General features: G+C 45.4%; 1 protein-coding gene across 2 annotated transcripts in view; it reads right to left on the reverse strand.

The window, feature by feature from the left end:
- Positions 1–17,761, reverse strand: part of COG3 (component of oligomeric golgi complex 3) — a 291,820-nt gene that overhangs the window by 43,523 nt on the left and 230,536 nt on the right. For both annotated transcript variants that reach the window (XM_069205406.1, XM_069205405.1), the window contains exons 18-19: positions 15,973–16,061; positions 15,730–15,864 (exon numbers count right to left, since the gene is read on the reverse strand). In XM_069205406.1, the coding sequence (XP_069061507.1) occupies positions 15,730–15,864; positions 15,973–16,061 (224 nt within the window). The remainder of the gene's footprint in view (positions 1–15,729; positions 15,865–15,972; positions 16,062–17,761) is intronic.

Raw genomic sequence — 17,761 nt, forward strand, 5'->3', positions numbered from 1 at the left:
ATTTGATTTACAGGCCCTATGCACCTCTAGTGCACTGTACTAGGGACTTACTAATTAATCAAATATGCCAATCATGGATGAACCAAGTACATACACATTTTGTATAGGAGCACTTGAACTTTAGCACTGGTAAAGTGCCCAGAATAACAAAAACAGCAAAAACAGAGTCCAGCACTCATCAACAACTTGGGAAACAGAGGCAAAAAGTTAAGGGAGACCATGCCAAGGATGAAAAGTCTAACAACCACACTATAGCCATCCCAACTCTTCTTCACTACTCCACTCTCCTCCTCTCTACACCAGTTCATAACACTCTACACCACTCCACCACACTCTACTCCACTCTGTTCCACTCTACTGCAGTACTTCATTTTATGCCACTTCACTCTATGACAATCTACTCAGCTCTACGCCACCCTATGCAACACCTAAGCCACTCTGCTCTACTCCACTCTATGCCACTCAACTCGTCTCTCCTCTACACCCTTTCACTCTACGACACCCTACCCTCTCCACAACATTCTATGCCACTCCACTCTACACCACTCCATGACATTACTTTCCACTCAACTCAACTCTATACCACTTTCCATGATACTCCACTTTATGCCACTCCATGACTCTGCACGCCACCCCATAACACTATCCTTTACCATACAAATTTTTATCCATGCTAAACAGCAGCCACAATGGTGTACAAATGGCTAAAACATATCGGCAAAGCCAATAGCTCTTATGGGACTCAGTATAGCGAGACCTATTAGCATTGCCAATGCCTGTTTGCAAGTGGAATTAGCTCTAGGCACTTTGTAAAGTGTGCGCTTTGTACACATCTTGCAAGCCTCGACTTGACTAAACTTCACTATCCATCTTCCAAGCTCCAACTTTAAAACAGGATTTCCCAGGTGGTACTTAAGCAAACACAACAAAGTTATTTTGCTTTGTGAATAGATTTGATCTGATCAGTGTAATACATCAGAACCCTTGTAACAACTAATATATTTAATGCTCTTTCGGCAACTGACTGAAGTTGTGGAAAGAGGATCAGCAAGTGAGTAGTCCAATTGACATGGAACAGTGAGACAATTTTGGCACAAATTTCAAATTTGTTTTCAGGATGACCCAATCTTTATGAACCAGCAAGCAAGGATCCACCACTGACAGAGCTCGCAATTCACCAACTTTCCATAAGGAAGTAATTGCTACTAGGAAGGCTACCAGCTTTGTTTCTTTGCTGTGGGGTCGACGATGGCATGGGAAACTCAGGATGGCTGGACCAACCTTGGGATGGGCTTGGAATCAGAAGATGACTGATCAGCGGAGTGTCAATTATACAGCTTCTCTCCTGCCCTGGAATGGTAAGACAGGGACAAATCCCACTTGGCCTTCTTTCACTTATGGTGTTATTTGGACTTTTGACTTTCATGAATACTTGCTGAGAGACAGGGACTTGGCATGGGAGGCACCCCGCAACCTGGAATGGGAGGAGGCTGCATGATTTGGACAAGAACTTGTCTGTCATTTCAAGAGCAACCTGCTCCGACCTATATTCTGTAACAAACAGTCTAACTTTCTGTCCTCTGGACGCCTTCAGGTACTTCAGGGAACATTTGTGGCACAGTCATGACCAGAAAGTAGATACAAAAGTCAAACACTGTGCTGATTCCAAACAGACATCTGCTTCCAGCAGTCGTGGGCCAGCTCAAGACCTGTGGTCTTGGGAAGGAGACAATTTTTCTAGCACACTGTTGAATTCTGATGAACTTTAGAGGTCAGGAAAACCAGATCGAGAGTGGAGCAACAGACCCACGTCAAAGTGCATGAAAAGAAAAGAGCGAACATCAGAGCTCAGGGCGGCACTTAGAGGTGGCTCCCCGGGATTACTTCCTGAGGCGGTGTGAGGCTGTTGCAGAGTCTGAAGGCACTACATACTGGCACACGTGAGCAAATGTGATTAAAAATCTGGATATTCACAAACTGATGAATCAGAAGGTGAAGTACCTTTGGTCAAACATAGCTATCAAAATATTATTTCCTAAATAATGCTTTCTAAGTCGGGTTTTACACAAATATAATGAGTGAAATACTGGTGTCAGTGATATACATGCAACCAACAGTCGGGGTGAATGTCTGGTAACCCCTTTAATCTAATGAGAAGGGACTAGGTATTAGTGAATCAAAAACTGATTCTTGCCAACTTCTGCATAACATAAATTAATAGCATTTTTGCAAGTATTAACACATTTTTCACCACTCAAGTAGGTTAATGTCTATCAGCTGTAAAGTGACAATATAGATACTTTTTGCAACCAGATGTCACTACAGGATGTGTGCTGCCTTTGCCCTGAAACCATACAGTCTTTAGTCCTTTATTCCCAAGAAACAAGAACAAAAGGATGGAAAGGGAACATGGGAGACTGTTGCTCCCCTGGAAGAGGGCATCTTTTTCTATCACAGACAGACATTATGCCAAACACAATAAAGTCAAGAAAAAAAACAATGAAAATAATGAAAAAGCTGGTATTCCAGAATACACATCCATTGAGGTAGCCAGACCTATCGAAGCTGCTTCATCCGACACTTATTAAAGAGGGGATGTGTGTGTGTGTGGGGCACGAGTACACTTTATTCAGCTTACACATCACATAGCATGTGTAATTACTGGGGTTGGAAATGTTAAGAGCTGAAAACTTGAAACATTTCACACTCCAATATGAGTGACTATAATCAAAGGAAAACCCTGTCTCTGCATCGAGACCCGATATACAAATTGCATGCAGATCAATGACTACGTCACATTAACCTCTAGGGTGCCCAGGACGAGCTGGTCTCGCCCTCGGCAACGGTTGCCCGGTGCCGAGGAGGAGACCAGCTCGTCCTGCTATGGGCCCCCAGAGTGAGCGCTGGCGCTCCCCCGATGGCCAAGCACCCCCCTCCCCTGGGCAGGGATGGAAGGGGAATTGCTTCCCCTTCCATCCCCCTGTGGCGTCTGATGATGTCTTTCCGTGCTGGAAGGTCAGCTTCCATCGCCGATTGGGGGAGAAATGCCAAAGCATTTCTCCTCCGATCACATGGAGGGGGCAGAGAGGCATGAAAGGAGAGAAAAGACCTTTCCTCTTCTTTCATGTCTCGCTTAGTATTTCTGCTGCAGAAATGCCCACTAGACACCAGGGATTTGTTTTGTTTTGTATTTCAATAAGAGGAGCGGTCCCTTGGGCAAGGGCCATTCCCCAGAGGGGCAACTTATTTCTAGGCCATTTCTGCCCCCCCGCGGGGGCAGAAACCACAAGACACCAAGGATTTTTTTTTTTTTTTTTTTTAATACTAAAGCATAAAGGGAGCAGCCCCTTTGCCAAGGGTCACTCCCCAGGGGGTGGGGCAAAATATTTATAGGCCTTTTCTGCCCCCCCGGAGGCAGATCGGCCTAATATAATTAGGCGGATCTGCCCCCAGGGGGGGCAGAAACTTCTAGACACCAGGGTTAACCCCTTCGCTGCCAGGCCTTTTCCCCCTCCTGTGCCGAGCCTTTTTTTTTGGCTATTTGGGACAGTTTGCGCTTAGGCTCTCATAACGTTTTGTTCACATAAGCTACCCACGCCAAATTTGCGTCCTTTTTTTCCAACATCCTAGGGATTCTAGAGGTACCCAGACTTTGTGGGTTCCCCTGAAGGAGACTAAGAAATTAGCCAAAATACAGTGCAAATATATATATATTTATTTTTAAAATGGAAAAAAGGGCTGCAGAAGGCAGCTCGTGGTTTTTTCCCTGAAAATGGCATCAACAAAAGGTTTGCGGTGGCAAGATCACCATCTTCCCAGCTTTCAGGAATAGACAGATTTGAATTGGAAAACCCAATTTTTCAATACAATTTTGCCATTTTACTGGGACATATCCCATTTTAAAAAAAAATTGTGCTTTCAGCCTCCTTCCAATTAGTGACCAAAATGGGTGAGAAACCAATGCTGGATCCCAGAAAGCTAAAATTTCTGAAAAGTAGACAAAATTCTGAATTCAGCAAGGGGTCATTTGTGTACATCCTACAAGTGTTTCCTACAGAAAATAACAGGTGAAATAAAAAAATATTGAAATTGAGGTGAAAAAACCAGCCATTTTTCTTCACGTTTTACTCTGTAACTTTTTCCTGCGATGTCAGATTTTTTAAAGCAATATATCGTTACGTCAGCTGGACTCTTCTGGTTGCGGGGATATATAGGGCTTGTAGGTTCATCAAGAACTCTAGGTACCCAGAGCCAATAAATGAGCTGCACCTTGCAATGGGTTTTTATTCTATACCGGGTATACAGCAATTAATTTGCTGAAATATAAAAAGTGAAAAATAGGTATCAAGACAACCTTTGTATTTCCAAAATGGCCACAAGATAAGGTGTTGAGAAGCAGTGGTTATTTGCACATCTCTGAATTCCGGGGTGCCCATACTAGCATGTGAATTACAGGGCATTTCTCAAATAGACGTTTTTTTACACACTGCCTTATATTTGGAAGGAAAAAATTTAGAGAAAGACAAGGGGCAATAACAGTTGTTTTGCTATTCTGTGTTCCCCCAAGTCTCCTGATAAAAATGGTACCTCACTGGTGTGGGTAGGACTAGCGCCCACAAAAGGAAATGGCCCAAAACACAACGTGGACACATCAAATTTATTCACAGAAAACAGAGTTTTTTTTTTTACAAAGTGCCTACCTGTGGATTTTGGCCTCTAGCTCAGCCGGCACCTGAGGAAATATAGCAAATCAGCACATTTTTGAAAACTAGACACCTAGGGAAATCTAAGATGGGGTGACTTGTGGGGCTCTGACCAGGTTCTGTTACCCAGAATCCTTTGCAAACCTCAAAATTTGGCCCCAAAAACACTTTTCCCTCTCATTTTGGTGACAGAAAGTTCTGGAATCTGAGAGGAGCGACAAATTTCCTTCCACCCAGCGTTCCCCCAAGTCTCCCGATAAAAATGGTACCTCACTTGTGTGGGTAGGCCTAGCGCCCACGAAAGGAAATGGCCCAAAACACAACCTGGACACATCACATTTTTTCACAGAAAACAGAGGTGTTTTTTGCAAAGTGCCTACCTGTGGATTTTGGCCTCTAGCTCAGCCGGCCCCAAGGGACAGAAATGGCCTAAAATTAATTTGCCACCCAACCTCCCCCCTCCCCCCGCCCCCGGGGAGTGACCCTTGCCTACGGGGTCGCTCCCCCTGCGTGACATTGGCGCAAAAAAAAAGATCCCCGGTGCCTAGTTGTTTCTGCCCCCCTTGGGGGCATATTGACCTAAAATCAGCCGATTTGCCCCCAAGGGGGGCAGAAATGGTCTAAATACAATTTGCCCCCCAGGGGAGCGACCCTTGCCTAATGGGTCGCTCCCCATCTCTAAAAAAACTAAAAAAACACAAAAAGTTTTTTGCCCTGGCGCCTAGAGGTTTCTGCCCCCCCTGGGGGCAGATCGGCCTAATAACAATAGGCCGATCTGCCCCCAGGGGAGGCAGAAATGGCCTAAAATAAATTTGCCCCCCCCCCCCCCCCCCCCCAGGGAGCGACCCTTGCCTATGGGGTCGCTCCCCTTGCATGACGTTGGCGCAAAAAAAAAGATCCCCGGTGCCTAGTGGTTTCAGATTGACCTAAAACCGGCCGATCTGCCCCCAAAGGGGGCAGAAATGGCCTAAATACAATTTTCCCCTCCAGGGGAGCGACCCTTGCCTAAGGGGTCGCTCCCCATCTGTAAAACAACAACAACAAAAAAAATCCCCGGTGCCCAGTGGTTTCTGCCCCCTTTGGGAGCAGATTGGCCTAGTTAAAATAGGATGATCTGCCCCCCAGAGGGGCAGGAATGGCCTAAAATAAATTTGCCCCCCAGGGGGAACGACCCTTGGCTAAGGGGTTGCTCCCCTTGCGTGAAATTCACGAAAAAAAACAAAAACTCCCTGGTGTCTAGTGGTTTCTGTCCCCCTTGGGGGCAGATTGGCCTCATAAAAATAGGCCAATCTGCCCCCAATGGGGGCAGAAATGGCTTAAATATAATTTGCCCCCTAGAGGAGCGACCCTTGCCTAAGGGGTCGCTCCCCACCTCAAATATACAAAAAAAAAAATGCTCCCTAGATCGGGCTAATTATAGGCCGATCTGCCCCCCGGGAGGGGGGGGGGGGCGAAAAGGCCTCTAAAAAAAATGCCCCCCCCTGGGAGCGACCCTTGCCTAAGGGGTCGCTCCCTCATGCCAATTTCACTGAAAAAAAAAAATCCCTGGTGTCTAGTGGGCGTTTTAGCAGCCGGATTTGCTTGCAATCCGGCTGCTAAAACGCTGAGAGAGACTTCAAAGGGAAGGAAATAACTTTCCTTCCCTTTGAAGTCTCTCGGCCTCCTCCACGTGATCGGAAGAGAAATGCTTGGGAGGAGGCATTGTGACAATCAGCGCGTGAACGCGCGCTGACGTCACGGGGGGGAGGGGGCGGTGGTCGGGGTGGAAGGGGAAGGGCTTCCCCTTCCATTCCTGCCTTGGGGGGTGGGGGAGAACCCCACAGAGGGAGCGCAGGCGCTCCCTCTGGGCTCTGTGCCTAGGACGTAATGGCTACGTCCTAGGCACACAAGCACTGTGCCTCAGGACGTAACCATTACGTCCTGGGCACAGAAGGGGATATACATATTTTTTAGGTTTTTATGTATGGGGAGCGACACCTTAGACAAGAGTTGCTCCCCTGGAGGGCAAATTGTATTTAGGCCATTTCTGCCCCCCTTGGGGGCAGATCGGCCTATTTTTGTTAGGCCTGTCTGCCCCCAAATGGGACAGAAACCTCTAGACACCATGGATTGGTGTGTATGTGTGTGTTTTGTTTGGGGGGCAGCCCCTTGGGCATGGGTCGCTCCCCATGGGGGCACATTACTGCTGGCCATATCTGCCCCCCTTGGGGGCAGGTTGGCCTATTTTTGGAAGGCCCATCTACCCCCAAGGGGGGGCAGAAAGCCCACCAGAGACCAGGGAAGATATGTTTTTCAAAATAAGAGGTTGGGGGTATGGCAGACCCCCAACCCAAATAAATGGGGCCAAATTTGTTCTGCCCACCAGTGAGCAGATTGGGCAATTATCCCAGATCCACGACCGGGTGGGGGGGGTGGCTGGGATGCAGAAAGTCTACTAGATGTCAGGGAATAAAAAATAAAAAATAAAAAATAGTGGGGTGGTGGCTACCAACCAGTATGGGCCTGGTTATGCCCCCACCCGAACTGAAGGGGCTAACAGTCTTTCAGCTCTCCCCCGCAAACTAAAACATCTTATCCCATGGCAAGCAAGAGGACATTTGATTATTTTTGTTTTTTGTTTTACATTTGGGCCATGAGAGCTTGGTAACTCTCAAAATCATCCCACTTGGAATGGTGTGGGCTGCACTTTTGTTTTACTTTGGGACGCTGCCATGTAGAAAAATCCACAAGACCTAGACACATCTGAAAACTAAACATCTAGTCGATTCCAGGGTGGTGTGCTTCACATGCACCCCGCACCATTTCCTTACCCACAATGCCCTGCAAACCTGCAACTTTGCTGGAAAGCACACATTTCTCCCACAGTTTTGTGATGGAACCTTCAGGAATGTATGTATGTATGGGGGTATTTGTAAAGCACATTCCAGCCCGGGGGCATCGAAGCGCTAACTAAGGAGAGGCAACAATGTCAGTGAAGAGAAAGGTCCAGGCTATCGAGGAAATAACCAGGTGTTAACCCGTTTCCTAAAGTTAAGGTAATTGTGCTCTTTTATGAGATCCAACGGGAGAGAATTCCAAGTCCTAGCAGCTGCTATAGTGAAGGCTTTATCCCCCCACTTCACCTTCTTAGTGCGGGGAACCTGGATTAGAAAGGTACTGGCAGATCGCAGCAGCCGTGTAGATCGGTACCACTGAAGTTTAGTAGTCAGATACTTGGGCCCAATCCCGTGCGTGGCTTTATGAGAGATACAGAGGGCCTTAAAGGAAATCAGTTGGGCTATAGGGACCAATGAAGATTTCTAAGGCTTTCCTTAGCGGAGGCAGATCGTGGCAGATTCAATATTAATCTAGCAGCTGTGTTCTGCATCAGCTGCAGTTTTTTAAGAAATTCTTTGTCCAAGTTAAGCAAGAGGGCGTTACCATCGTCCAATCTGGACATGACCAGAGCCAGAGTGGCAGTAACTCTCCATTCTTTTAATAGATAGGGAAACATTTTCTTCAGTTTCCTCAGAGTCCACATGCAGGTTTTGATGGTCAGATTGACCTGAGGTTGAAAAGATAAGTGGTCATCAAAAAGAAATCCTAGATTCCTAGAAGTGGAACCTGGAAGGGGTAAAGTGCCACACTCTTTGGGCCACCAATTAGGGGACCACTGTGCCCTACCTATCCGAAAACAGAGAACTTCGGTCTTATCACAGTTCAGTTTTAGCCAATTGGCCTTTATCCAACTGCTTACCGCCAGCATGCAGGCATTGAACCGAGCCGCGACTATCTCCACATCTTTATTGATAGGAATAATATTTGAGTGTCATCTGCGTAGGAGGTTGGGGTGAAGCCAAAAGAACGTATTAGTTCTGCCAGAGGGGCCACATAAACATTGAATAAAGTGAGGCTAAGTGATGAACCCTGAGGAACCCCACAGGGCAGAAGGTAAGCGGGGGACCTAAAGTCTCCACTGCTTACCGTAAACCACCTGTCAGTAAGAAAGGACTCAAGAAGCTTCAGGGCCTGGTCCCTGATACCCACATGATGTAGACGTTCTAACAGAATGTGGGGGGCAATGGTGTTGAAAGCTGCAGATAGGTCCAGTAGGACCAAAACGACACCCTGTCCCTCATCAACCAACCTCCGAATAGTGTCTGATGAGGAGATGAGGGCAGATTCTGGACTATGGGACTTCCGAAATCCATGTTGAGAAATATCAAAACCCTCTGAAGAAATTGACCAGTTCTCTGTTGATAAATTTTTCAAACATTTTAGCCAGCGGAGGAAGCAGAGCTATGGGACGGAGATTGGTTAAATCATCATGTTTCCCCGTTTCCTTCTTTTTTAGAGGAATAATAGTAGTTTCCTTCCAAGCAGAGGGATAGATGCTGGAAGTAAGAACTTCTTGGAATATGGGGACCAGCGCAGATGCCACCAACTCCGGGACCAGTTGCAGAATAGCCGGAGGGCAGGGGTCTAACGGTGACCCAGATTTGCATTTGTGAAGCAACTTACAAATTATATCTTGGGATGGCATATTGAACTTGGAAAGTAGCCTACAATTGTCGAGTGTGGCTGAAGGTGGAGCGGAAGGGAGCCATGCCGGGGTGGTGGCCGGGAAGGAGAGCCCTTGAGTCTTAGCTATGGTAAAGCTGGAGTGAATGTTTAAAATTTAGTTTTCAAAGAATTCTGCAGGAATCCACACAATTCCTACCACCCAGCATTGTCTCATCTATACCGATAAAATTTCTACTGCACTTGTCAGCCTAAAAATGTTTTTTTCAAACTGCCCTTTTGGACCCACTTTGGTTCCCCCTCAATTTCGACATGTTTTTGGCTCATCCGTGTCACAAGCCCTTGGCCCACCTACACAAGCGAGGTATAATTTTTACCCGGAGACTGAGGGGAACGTTGGGTGATAGAAAATTTGTCCCGGTGCAGTGATCCCACAAAGAAATGTTCGAAAAATGTTTTTTTTTTTTTTTTTAGCTAAATTTGAGGTTTGCTGAGGATTCTGGGTAAGAAAACATTGGGGGATCCACGGAAGACACACCTCCCTGGACTCCCTCGGGTGTCTAGTTTTCAGAAATGTCTGGGTTTGGTAGGTTTCCCTAGATGGCTGCTGAGCCCAGGACCACAAACGCAGGTGCCCCCGCAAAAAAAAGGTAGGTTTGTATTTGATAATTTTGATGTGTCCAGATAGTGTTTTGGGGCATTTCCTGTAGCGAGCACAAGGCCTACCCACACAAGTGAGGTACCATTTTTATCGGGAGACTTGGGGGAACGCTGGGTGGCAGGAAATTTGTGGCTCCTCTCAGATCCCAGAACTTTCTGTCACCGAAATGTGAGGAAAAAGTGTTTTTTTAATCCAAATTTTGAGGTTTGCAAAGAATTCTGGGTAACAGAACCTGGTGAGAGCCCCACATGTCACCCCATCTTGGATTCCCCTAGGTCTCTAGTTGTAAAAAAATGCACAGGTTTGGTAGGTTTCCCAGGGAGCCGGCTGAGCTAGAGGCCAAAATCCACAGGTAGGCACTTAGCAAAAAACAGCTCTGTTTTCTTTGGGAAAATGTGATTTGTCCACTTTGTGTTTTGGTGCATTTCCTGTCGCAGGCGCTAGGCCTACCCACATAAGTGAGGTACCATTTTTATCGGGAGACTTAAGGGAACATAGAATGGCAAAACAAGTGTTATTGTCCCTTGTCTTTTGCTACATTTTTTCCTTCCAAATATAAGACAGTGTGTAAAAAAATACATCTATTTGAGAAATGCCCTGTAATTCACATGCTAGTATGGGCACCCCAGAATTCAGAGATGTGCAAATAACCACTGATCCTCAACTCCTTATCTTGTGCCAATTTTGGAAATACAAAGGTTTTCTTGATACCTATTCACTCTTTATATTTCAGCAAATGAATTGCTGTATACCCGGTATAGAATGAAAACCCACTGCAAGGTGCAGCTCATTTATTGGCTCTGGGTACCTGGGGTTCTTGATGAACCTACAAGCCCTATATATCCCCCCAACCAGAAGAGTCCAGCAGACGTACGGTATATTGCAGGAAAAAGTTACAGAGTAAAACATAGAGAAAAATGGCTGTTTTTTCACCTCAATTTCAATATTTGTTTATTTCAGTTGTTATTTTCTGTAGGAAACCCTTGTAGGATCTACACAAATGACCTATTGCTGAATTCAGAATTTTATCCACTTTTCAGAATTGTTTAGGTTTTTGGGATCCAGAATTGGATTTACACCCATTTCTGTCACTGACTGGAAGGAGGCTGAAAGTACAAAAAATAGTAAAAATGGGGTATGTCCCAGTAAAATGCAAAATTGTATTGAAAAATTGGGTTTCCTGATTCAAGTGTGCCTGTTCCTGAAAGCTGGGAAGCTGGTGATTATAGCACAGCAAACCCTTTGTTGATGCCATATTCAGGGTAAAAACCACAAGCGTTCTTCTGCAGCCCTTTTTCCCCATTTAAAAAAAAAAACAACGAACATTTCACTGTATTTTGGCTAATTTCTTGGTCTCCTTCAGGGGAACACACAAAGTCTGGGTACCTCTAGAATCCCTAGGATGTTGGAAAAAAAAGGACACAAATTTGGCGTAGGTAGCTTATGTGGACAAAAAGTTATGAGGGCCTAAGTGCGCCCTGCCTCAAAAAGCCCCCCAAAAAGGCCTGGCACCTGAGGGGGGAAAAGGCCTGGCAGCGAAGGGGTTAACAGTCTTGCGGACAACCAATGAGGCTCCTGCCTCCTCCTCTGCTGTGTGCGACGACTCCTGCAGGGATTTGTTTATTCACTCACGTGTGCTCCTCCACCTGACTACCTAGCCAGCGAGGCACCTCCTGCTGTTTTACTTAAAGGCATGAGTGACCAAGACAGTCGCCAGTAAAGGCAAATAGCAGGGAGTAGTGTCCTAATACCACATTCTACGCTGTTTTTAAATTCATCATGCATAGGTAAATGGGAAGAGAAGTAACAGCTCATGCCCCTGTTAAGGGTGGAGCAACAGGTATAGCTGAAAAACAGAATACAAACTGTGTGAGATAGTGTATCTGCCCTGCACATTTAATATTCAATATCCCAGCAGACCCTGCTAATCAGTGGCAAAAGCCTGCACCCCCGGGCTCCTCGAGGCAGAAGGCCTACTTAAGGATGATGTTCTAGGGTCCAAGGCAGGATTGGGTTTGGGAGCAATGTTAATGATTGCGAGAGAGAGCTGGATAGACTGAGGCAGAGACCAAAGCGAGGTGAAGAGTTCAAAGGGCAGTGCTGTAATCTCTTCCGGGTGGCACTGCTCCATCACTTCTTCGGCGATGCTAGTCCAGAGGCGGCCGAGACACAAGCTAACGGCAAAAAGAAGAGTCAGAATCAGAATGTCGCTTTTGAGACAGGAAACAGTGGATGCTCAGTGACGAGGATTAAGTGCAAGGACTTCTGGATTAGTAGAGGGGGCAGTGTAAAAAGGTAACCCCTTATATACATCACTTTCGTATTTACTAAAGAATGAATTCGCTTAAGGCATAGCGTGCACTCGATGTGTGGATGCTAAAGGTGAGGGGCATCTACCCAACCTGTATGAACCCAGGCTCTCTTTATTCTAATCTTGGTGAGTGATGAGTGAGTCCTAGTGGGATGAGGCACACTACAACACCTGCCTGGCCGCACTGAAGTGTGGAATGCCAGAGGCTGGAGTCTGGTGGCACCTCTTCACCTCGCAGCCCATACAAGAGTCAAGCAAGGAAGGATGGTGCAAAGAAGCGCTATCACCGAGAGAAAGAGCAAGGGGAGAGGACCCTGTAAAGAAATACATTAGAGAAAGCTTAATATTTGTGTAAACTACTTTCCCAAATGTGTTCGACCAAATGCCTTGAGCTGATACCAATACTGGTGAACAGCGCTGTTAGCCAGTGCCAAAAGCCATCAGAACGACAACAGACAATAAGTGAAAGGGTATGTATGCATTCTATTACATTATACGCATGTTGTGTTGGTGTGTCGTGGCAAGAGCCCTCTCCAGACAGCTTAAACTGTGTGCAGGAGATCCCTGGCGCAGAGGAGATAAAATGCCACATGCGCATTGCCTAGTTCAACATTTTCTAAAGCCATGACAGTACAGTTTCATTAGGTAGATGATGGTTGCTACCAGTTTGAAAAGGCAAGGAACACATTTAACAGCAATATATTTCCTAAAGTACCACAGGGTTTTCACATTTAGATATCCTTTGGTCTTGTTTTCATTACTAATTTATTACTTTAGTTAAATAAAACCAGTCAGAAGTGATTATGGTAAGGAAAAACTAAATGCTGCCTTTCTCACAAAAATGGAGGTGAAGGATAACATAAGCATAAATTTAACATGCCAAAACGTGTTTATGTCTTATTAACATAGATGTATATTTCAAAGGCACTAAAATATTCTGAAGGGCATCAGATGCTAAAGTTTATATCTTCTTCAGTCTTCACAGAACCTGAACATGAAGAGAATAACCAGATTCCGGACAGTTCCAGGGCGTTAGCATCAAGGAGGCTAAACTCTATCAACCTGCTCAGATGTGGAGAGGTTTTAACCTAAATGAGAGCTTCCTAGTGTGTATGCTCACAAGTGCAGTTCCCACCCTATAATGGAACACAATGAGTAGTGCCTTATGAAAGTAGATGCACATTTGACATGTGTTAGACTTGGTATCCTTGGCATGGTCTCCCCTAACTTATTTCCTCAGCTTCCCAGGTTGTTTCTGTGTGATGGACTCTGTTTTTGCCGTTATGTTTGCTCTGGACACTTTACCACTGCTGGCCAGTGCTAAAGTGTAAGTATTCCCTGTATAAATTATTTATGTAAATTGACTTATCCATGATAGGCATATTTGATTTACTAGTAAGTCCCTAGTAAAGTGCACTGGAGGCGCCCGGGACCTGTAAATCAAATGCTACTAGTAGGCCTGCAGCACTGGTTGTGCCACCCACATGAGAAGCCCTGTAAACATGGCTCAGCCCTGCCACTGCAGTGTCTGTGTGTGCAGTTTTCAACTACCAATTCGACTTGGCAAGTGTACCCACTTGCCAGGCCTAAACCTTCCATTTTTATACATGCAAGGCACCCCTAAGGTAGGTCCTAAGTAGCCCCATGGGCAGGGTGCAGTGTATGTTAAAGGTGGGACATGTACTGATGTGTTTTACATGTCCTAACAGTGAAATACAGCCAAAAGTGGTTTTCACTGTTTCAAGGCCTATCTCTCTCATGGGGGCTGCCTCTAAATATTATTAAAGTGCAGATTCCCTTTGGGAGCAAATAGATAAATGGAGTTTAGGGTCTCTGAACTCAGAATTGAAAAATACATATTTTGGTAAAGGTTGATTTTAGATTGTGTGTTTGAAAATGCCACTTTTAGAAAGTGGGCATTTTCTTGCTTAAACCATTCTGTGATTCTGCCTGTTTAGGGATTCCCTGTCTGGGTCAGTTTGACAGTTGGGCTGTTTGCACCCCTCCTCTAGACAGTGACAGAAAGGGAGCTGGGGTGTAGCTTGCATTTCCTGATGGACCATCTTGGCTGGAGGGGAGGAATGGTCACTTACACCTGAAAGGGCTGTGCCTGCCCTCACACAATGCAGTCTCCAACCCCCTGGTGTGTCTCTGGGGCCTGGCCTGGGCAAGCCGAGGCTTACCTTTAAAGTAGGCTTACTTCAATGACAGAAAGGGGTGTAAGTAGTGGACCCAAAACACCTGGAAATCAGATTACTTCTGGAGCCAAGAGGAACCTCTGCCCAGGAGAAAAGCTGGAGGAGGAGTACTCTGCCCCTTCGTATGTGACTGTGCTTTGCTGGGTTGGCTTGCAGTACCTGCGTCTGCCTGAGAGAGGACAAAAATTGACTTTTGTGTGACTTCCTACTGGTGAAGAATCTCCAAGGGCTTGAATTGAGCTTGCCTCCTGTTATTGAAGTCTCAGGGACATCAAAGACTTCTCTCTGCCAGCACCTGTACTCTCTGCTGAGACTCCTGCCCTGCCAAGTGGTGCCCTAACCCTTCTCTGGGCCCTTGAAAGGTGAAGTTGGTGGAAAGGACAGAAATCCACGCAAAGACCGCTATGCGGGGAAACTTTCGACACACCACCTGCAATGCATCTGATAAACGAGGCACCGGCGGCTTCACGGCTAAAAATCGGCGCTCCACCTGCATCCTGGCTGGAAGATTGACACATCGCAGTTGGAGAAACGACGCACAACACCAGCAGCAGCTGCTGTTAACGACACAAGCCCCACACAGCGCGGTTTCCTGACACCGTGCGATCTGGTTTCAAAGCAACATTGCTGGACGTGAAAAATCAACGCAAAGCCTGCCCGGATCCCAGGTGCTCGTCTGGGAATCGATGTATCGCTCTCTTGCGAGAGAAGAGAAACGATACACGACAATCTGACCGGAGGAGGAACGACGCACAGTCTCACTTGCAAGTGAGAAATCGACACATCGCAGGACTTTTTCGACGCACGCTCGCCTGTGAGGCTTTATTTTTGACGCTACCAAGGTACTTTGTGTAACAACACCATTCTCACTGTTTTCAAAGGATTAAGACTCTTATTCTTTTCAAAGTTCATCTCTTGACTTGTGTATGTTGGATTTTTGTTGTTCTAGTGTTGTTTGATTTAGATAAACATTAACTATTTTTCTAAACTGGTGTGTTGGGACAAATACTGTGCACATTGCTTCTGAAGTTAAGTCTGCCTGCTCGTGCCAAGCTACCAAGAAGGTGAGCGGGGGCTAACTGAGGGTGATTCTCTTTTACCCTGACTAGAGTGAGGGTCCTTTCTTGGACAGAGGGTAACTTGACTGCCAACCAAAGACCCCATTTCTAACAACATGTATGTATGTTTGGACTTAAAATACATATTCACCATGACCTTCAACCAATGCCATTATCTAAGAAACGGGCTGACAGCTTTTGTGTTTTGCAGGTAACACTCCTTGATTCTGTATAAAATGCTATATTCTCAGGACACAATAAAAAGTGTAATTTTATGGCAGGGATTATAAATGCGTACCTTAGTCATGAAGTCCTCCAGCTGCTCACTGAATGTCCTAGTCTGCTGCTGAATAAACTGCTCACATGCAGACTTCAAGTTGCGGTCCACATCTTTCTTGGAGTCAAAGTAATGCTCTTTAATTTCAGGGGTTCCCTGAAGCAGACAAATAATTTATCAAATTTACTACAAACCTATTTTGAGGCTTACCACTGATGTAATCCTTAAGCAAAATGATACATAATTGAAAACAAATATGATTACCTGTAGTATGAACTCGAGCAGGGCGTTGTTGCTATTTAGTCTGAAAAATCGTGTAACTGTCCGTGGGTTTAGGATTTTAAATGCTGCATCTGTAAAGCAAAAAGTTAGTCATGCTATTATCATATCAAATCCTGCATTCACAGCACTTAATTTCTCAATTGTGAGGGCAGAAGCTGTGACAGCAGAGCAACGCTGATCTAAACCATCAGAAACATGAAGATGTGGAATCCCGCTGGGCTCACTTTATATTAGAGCATTATAGTGTGTTGTCCTGACTGCAAAAAGTAATGTACAAGTTACTTACCTTCGGTAACGATAGATCTGGTAGAGAAATATTCTAGGGGGGGCAGAAACAATTAGACGCCAGGGATTGTTTAAAAAAAAAAAAAAAAAAAAAATTGCAGGAGGGGAGCGACTCCTTAGGCAAGGGTCGCTCCCTTGGTGGGCAAATTATTTAAATGCCATTAATGATCAGCCTATTTTCTAATAAAAATCAGCCTATTTTTATTAGGGCACTATGCCCATAAGGGGTAAGTCCCAGTAAAATGCTAAAATTGTGTTGAAAAATGTGGTTTTCTGATTCAAGTCTGTCTGTTCCGGAAAGCTGGGAAGATGGCGATTTTAGCACTGCAAACACTTTATTGTCATTTTCAGGGGGAAAAAAAAACACAAACCTTCTTCTGCAGCCCTTTTTTCCCATTTTAAAAACTAAAAACAAAATATTTGCTGTATTTTGGTTAATTTCTTGGTCTCCTCCAGGGGAACCCATAAATCTCTGGGTACCTCTAGAATCCCTAGTATGTTGGAAAAAAGGACCCAAATCTGGTGTGGGTAAGTTATGTGGACACAAAGGTAGGAGGGCCTAAGTGCAAACTTCCCAAAATAGCCCAAAAGAAGGCCTGGCTCCCGAGGGAGAAAAGGCCTGGCACCCGAGGGAGAAAAGGCCTGGCACCCGAGGGGGTTAAAAGCTCTAAGTTGGACAAAATAGTAAACAAGGTTCAACCCAAGTGCACGATGCTAGCTTGTAAAAGCAAGCTGCCTCAGAGTCAGAGACCCAGTTTGAGACTTTGCCAGTTTTGGGCAGCAGAAATAAGCTGCTGATAGTAACTGGTGAGCGCTTCGTAAGGTGCTAAATTTCAAGTGACACCTGCGATATTTTGTGATAAGGCTAGTGGCGAGCCAACACGGTTAGCCAACATTAGCAACTTTGTCTTCCCATCCAATAAAATTAAGGTCTTTAAGGGCAAATAAATATTCCCAGGAGGTTTGTTCAAGAAATCAGTCAACATCCCGGAAACACCAGTCGTATTGACTACTTAACCAAGTCATCAAAAGTGCTCCCACCATACCAGTTATTGGACAGAATTCAAGTCACCATAGCCATAACGTGCAGCATTCCAGACTGTAGGAATTACATCCCCACCACAATGTGCATGCGAGCACAAAGAGTTACATTATACTCACATTTCAGGCACTTCTAATGAAACAGGAATCTTACAGAGACGAGCAATTTCCTCACAGATGAAGTGACTTCTTTAAGTAAACATCTAGCCTAATTCTCCAGCAAGCCAAAGTGAGTGGCACAACATACTCTCGCCTTACTGTACAGGGAAGCCAAATAAGGAGGCACTGCTGCCGAGTTTTCAGTTTATTAATGTGAGACACTGCTATATTTTCAGTGCTTCTTGTGACACTAAGTGAGACAGACATTAACACTTTATTTTGCTGTGAAGTGGTCTAGAAATAATCTTGCAATGTCACTAATCGACTTCTCAGATTGCAAAGCTGT

The sequence above is a fragment of the Pleurodeles waltl genome, chromosome 8, assembly GCF_031143425.1.
Source record: "Pleurodeles waltl isolate 20211129_DDA chromosome 8, aPleWal1.hap1.20221129, whole genome shotgun sequence".
Lineage (NCBI taxonomy): Eukaryota > Metazoa > Chordata > Amphibia > Caudata > Salamandridae > Pleurodeles > Pleurodeles waltl.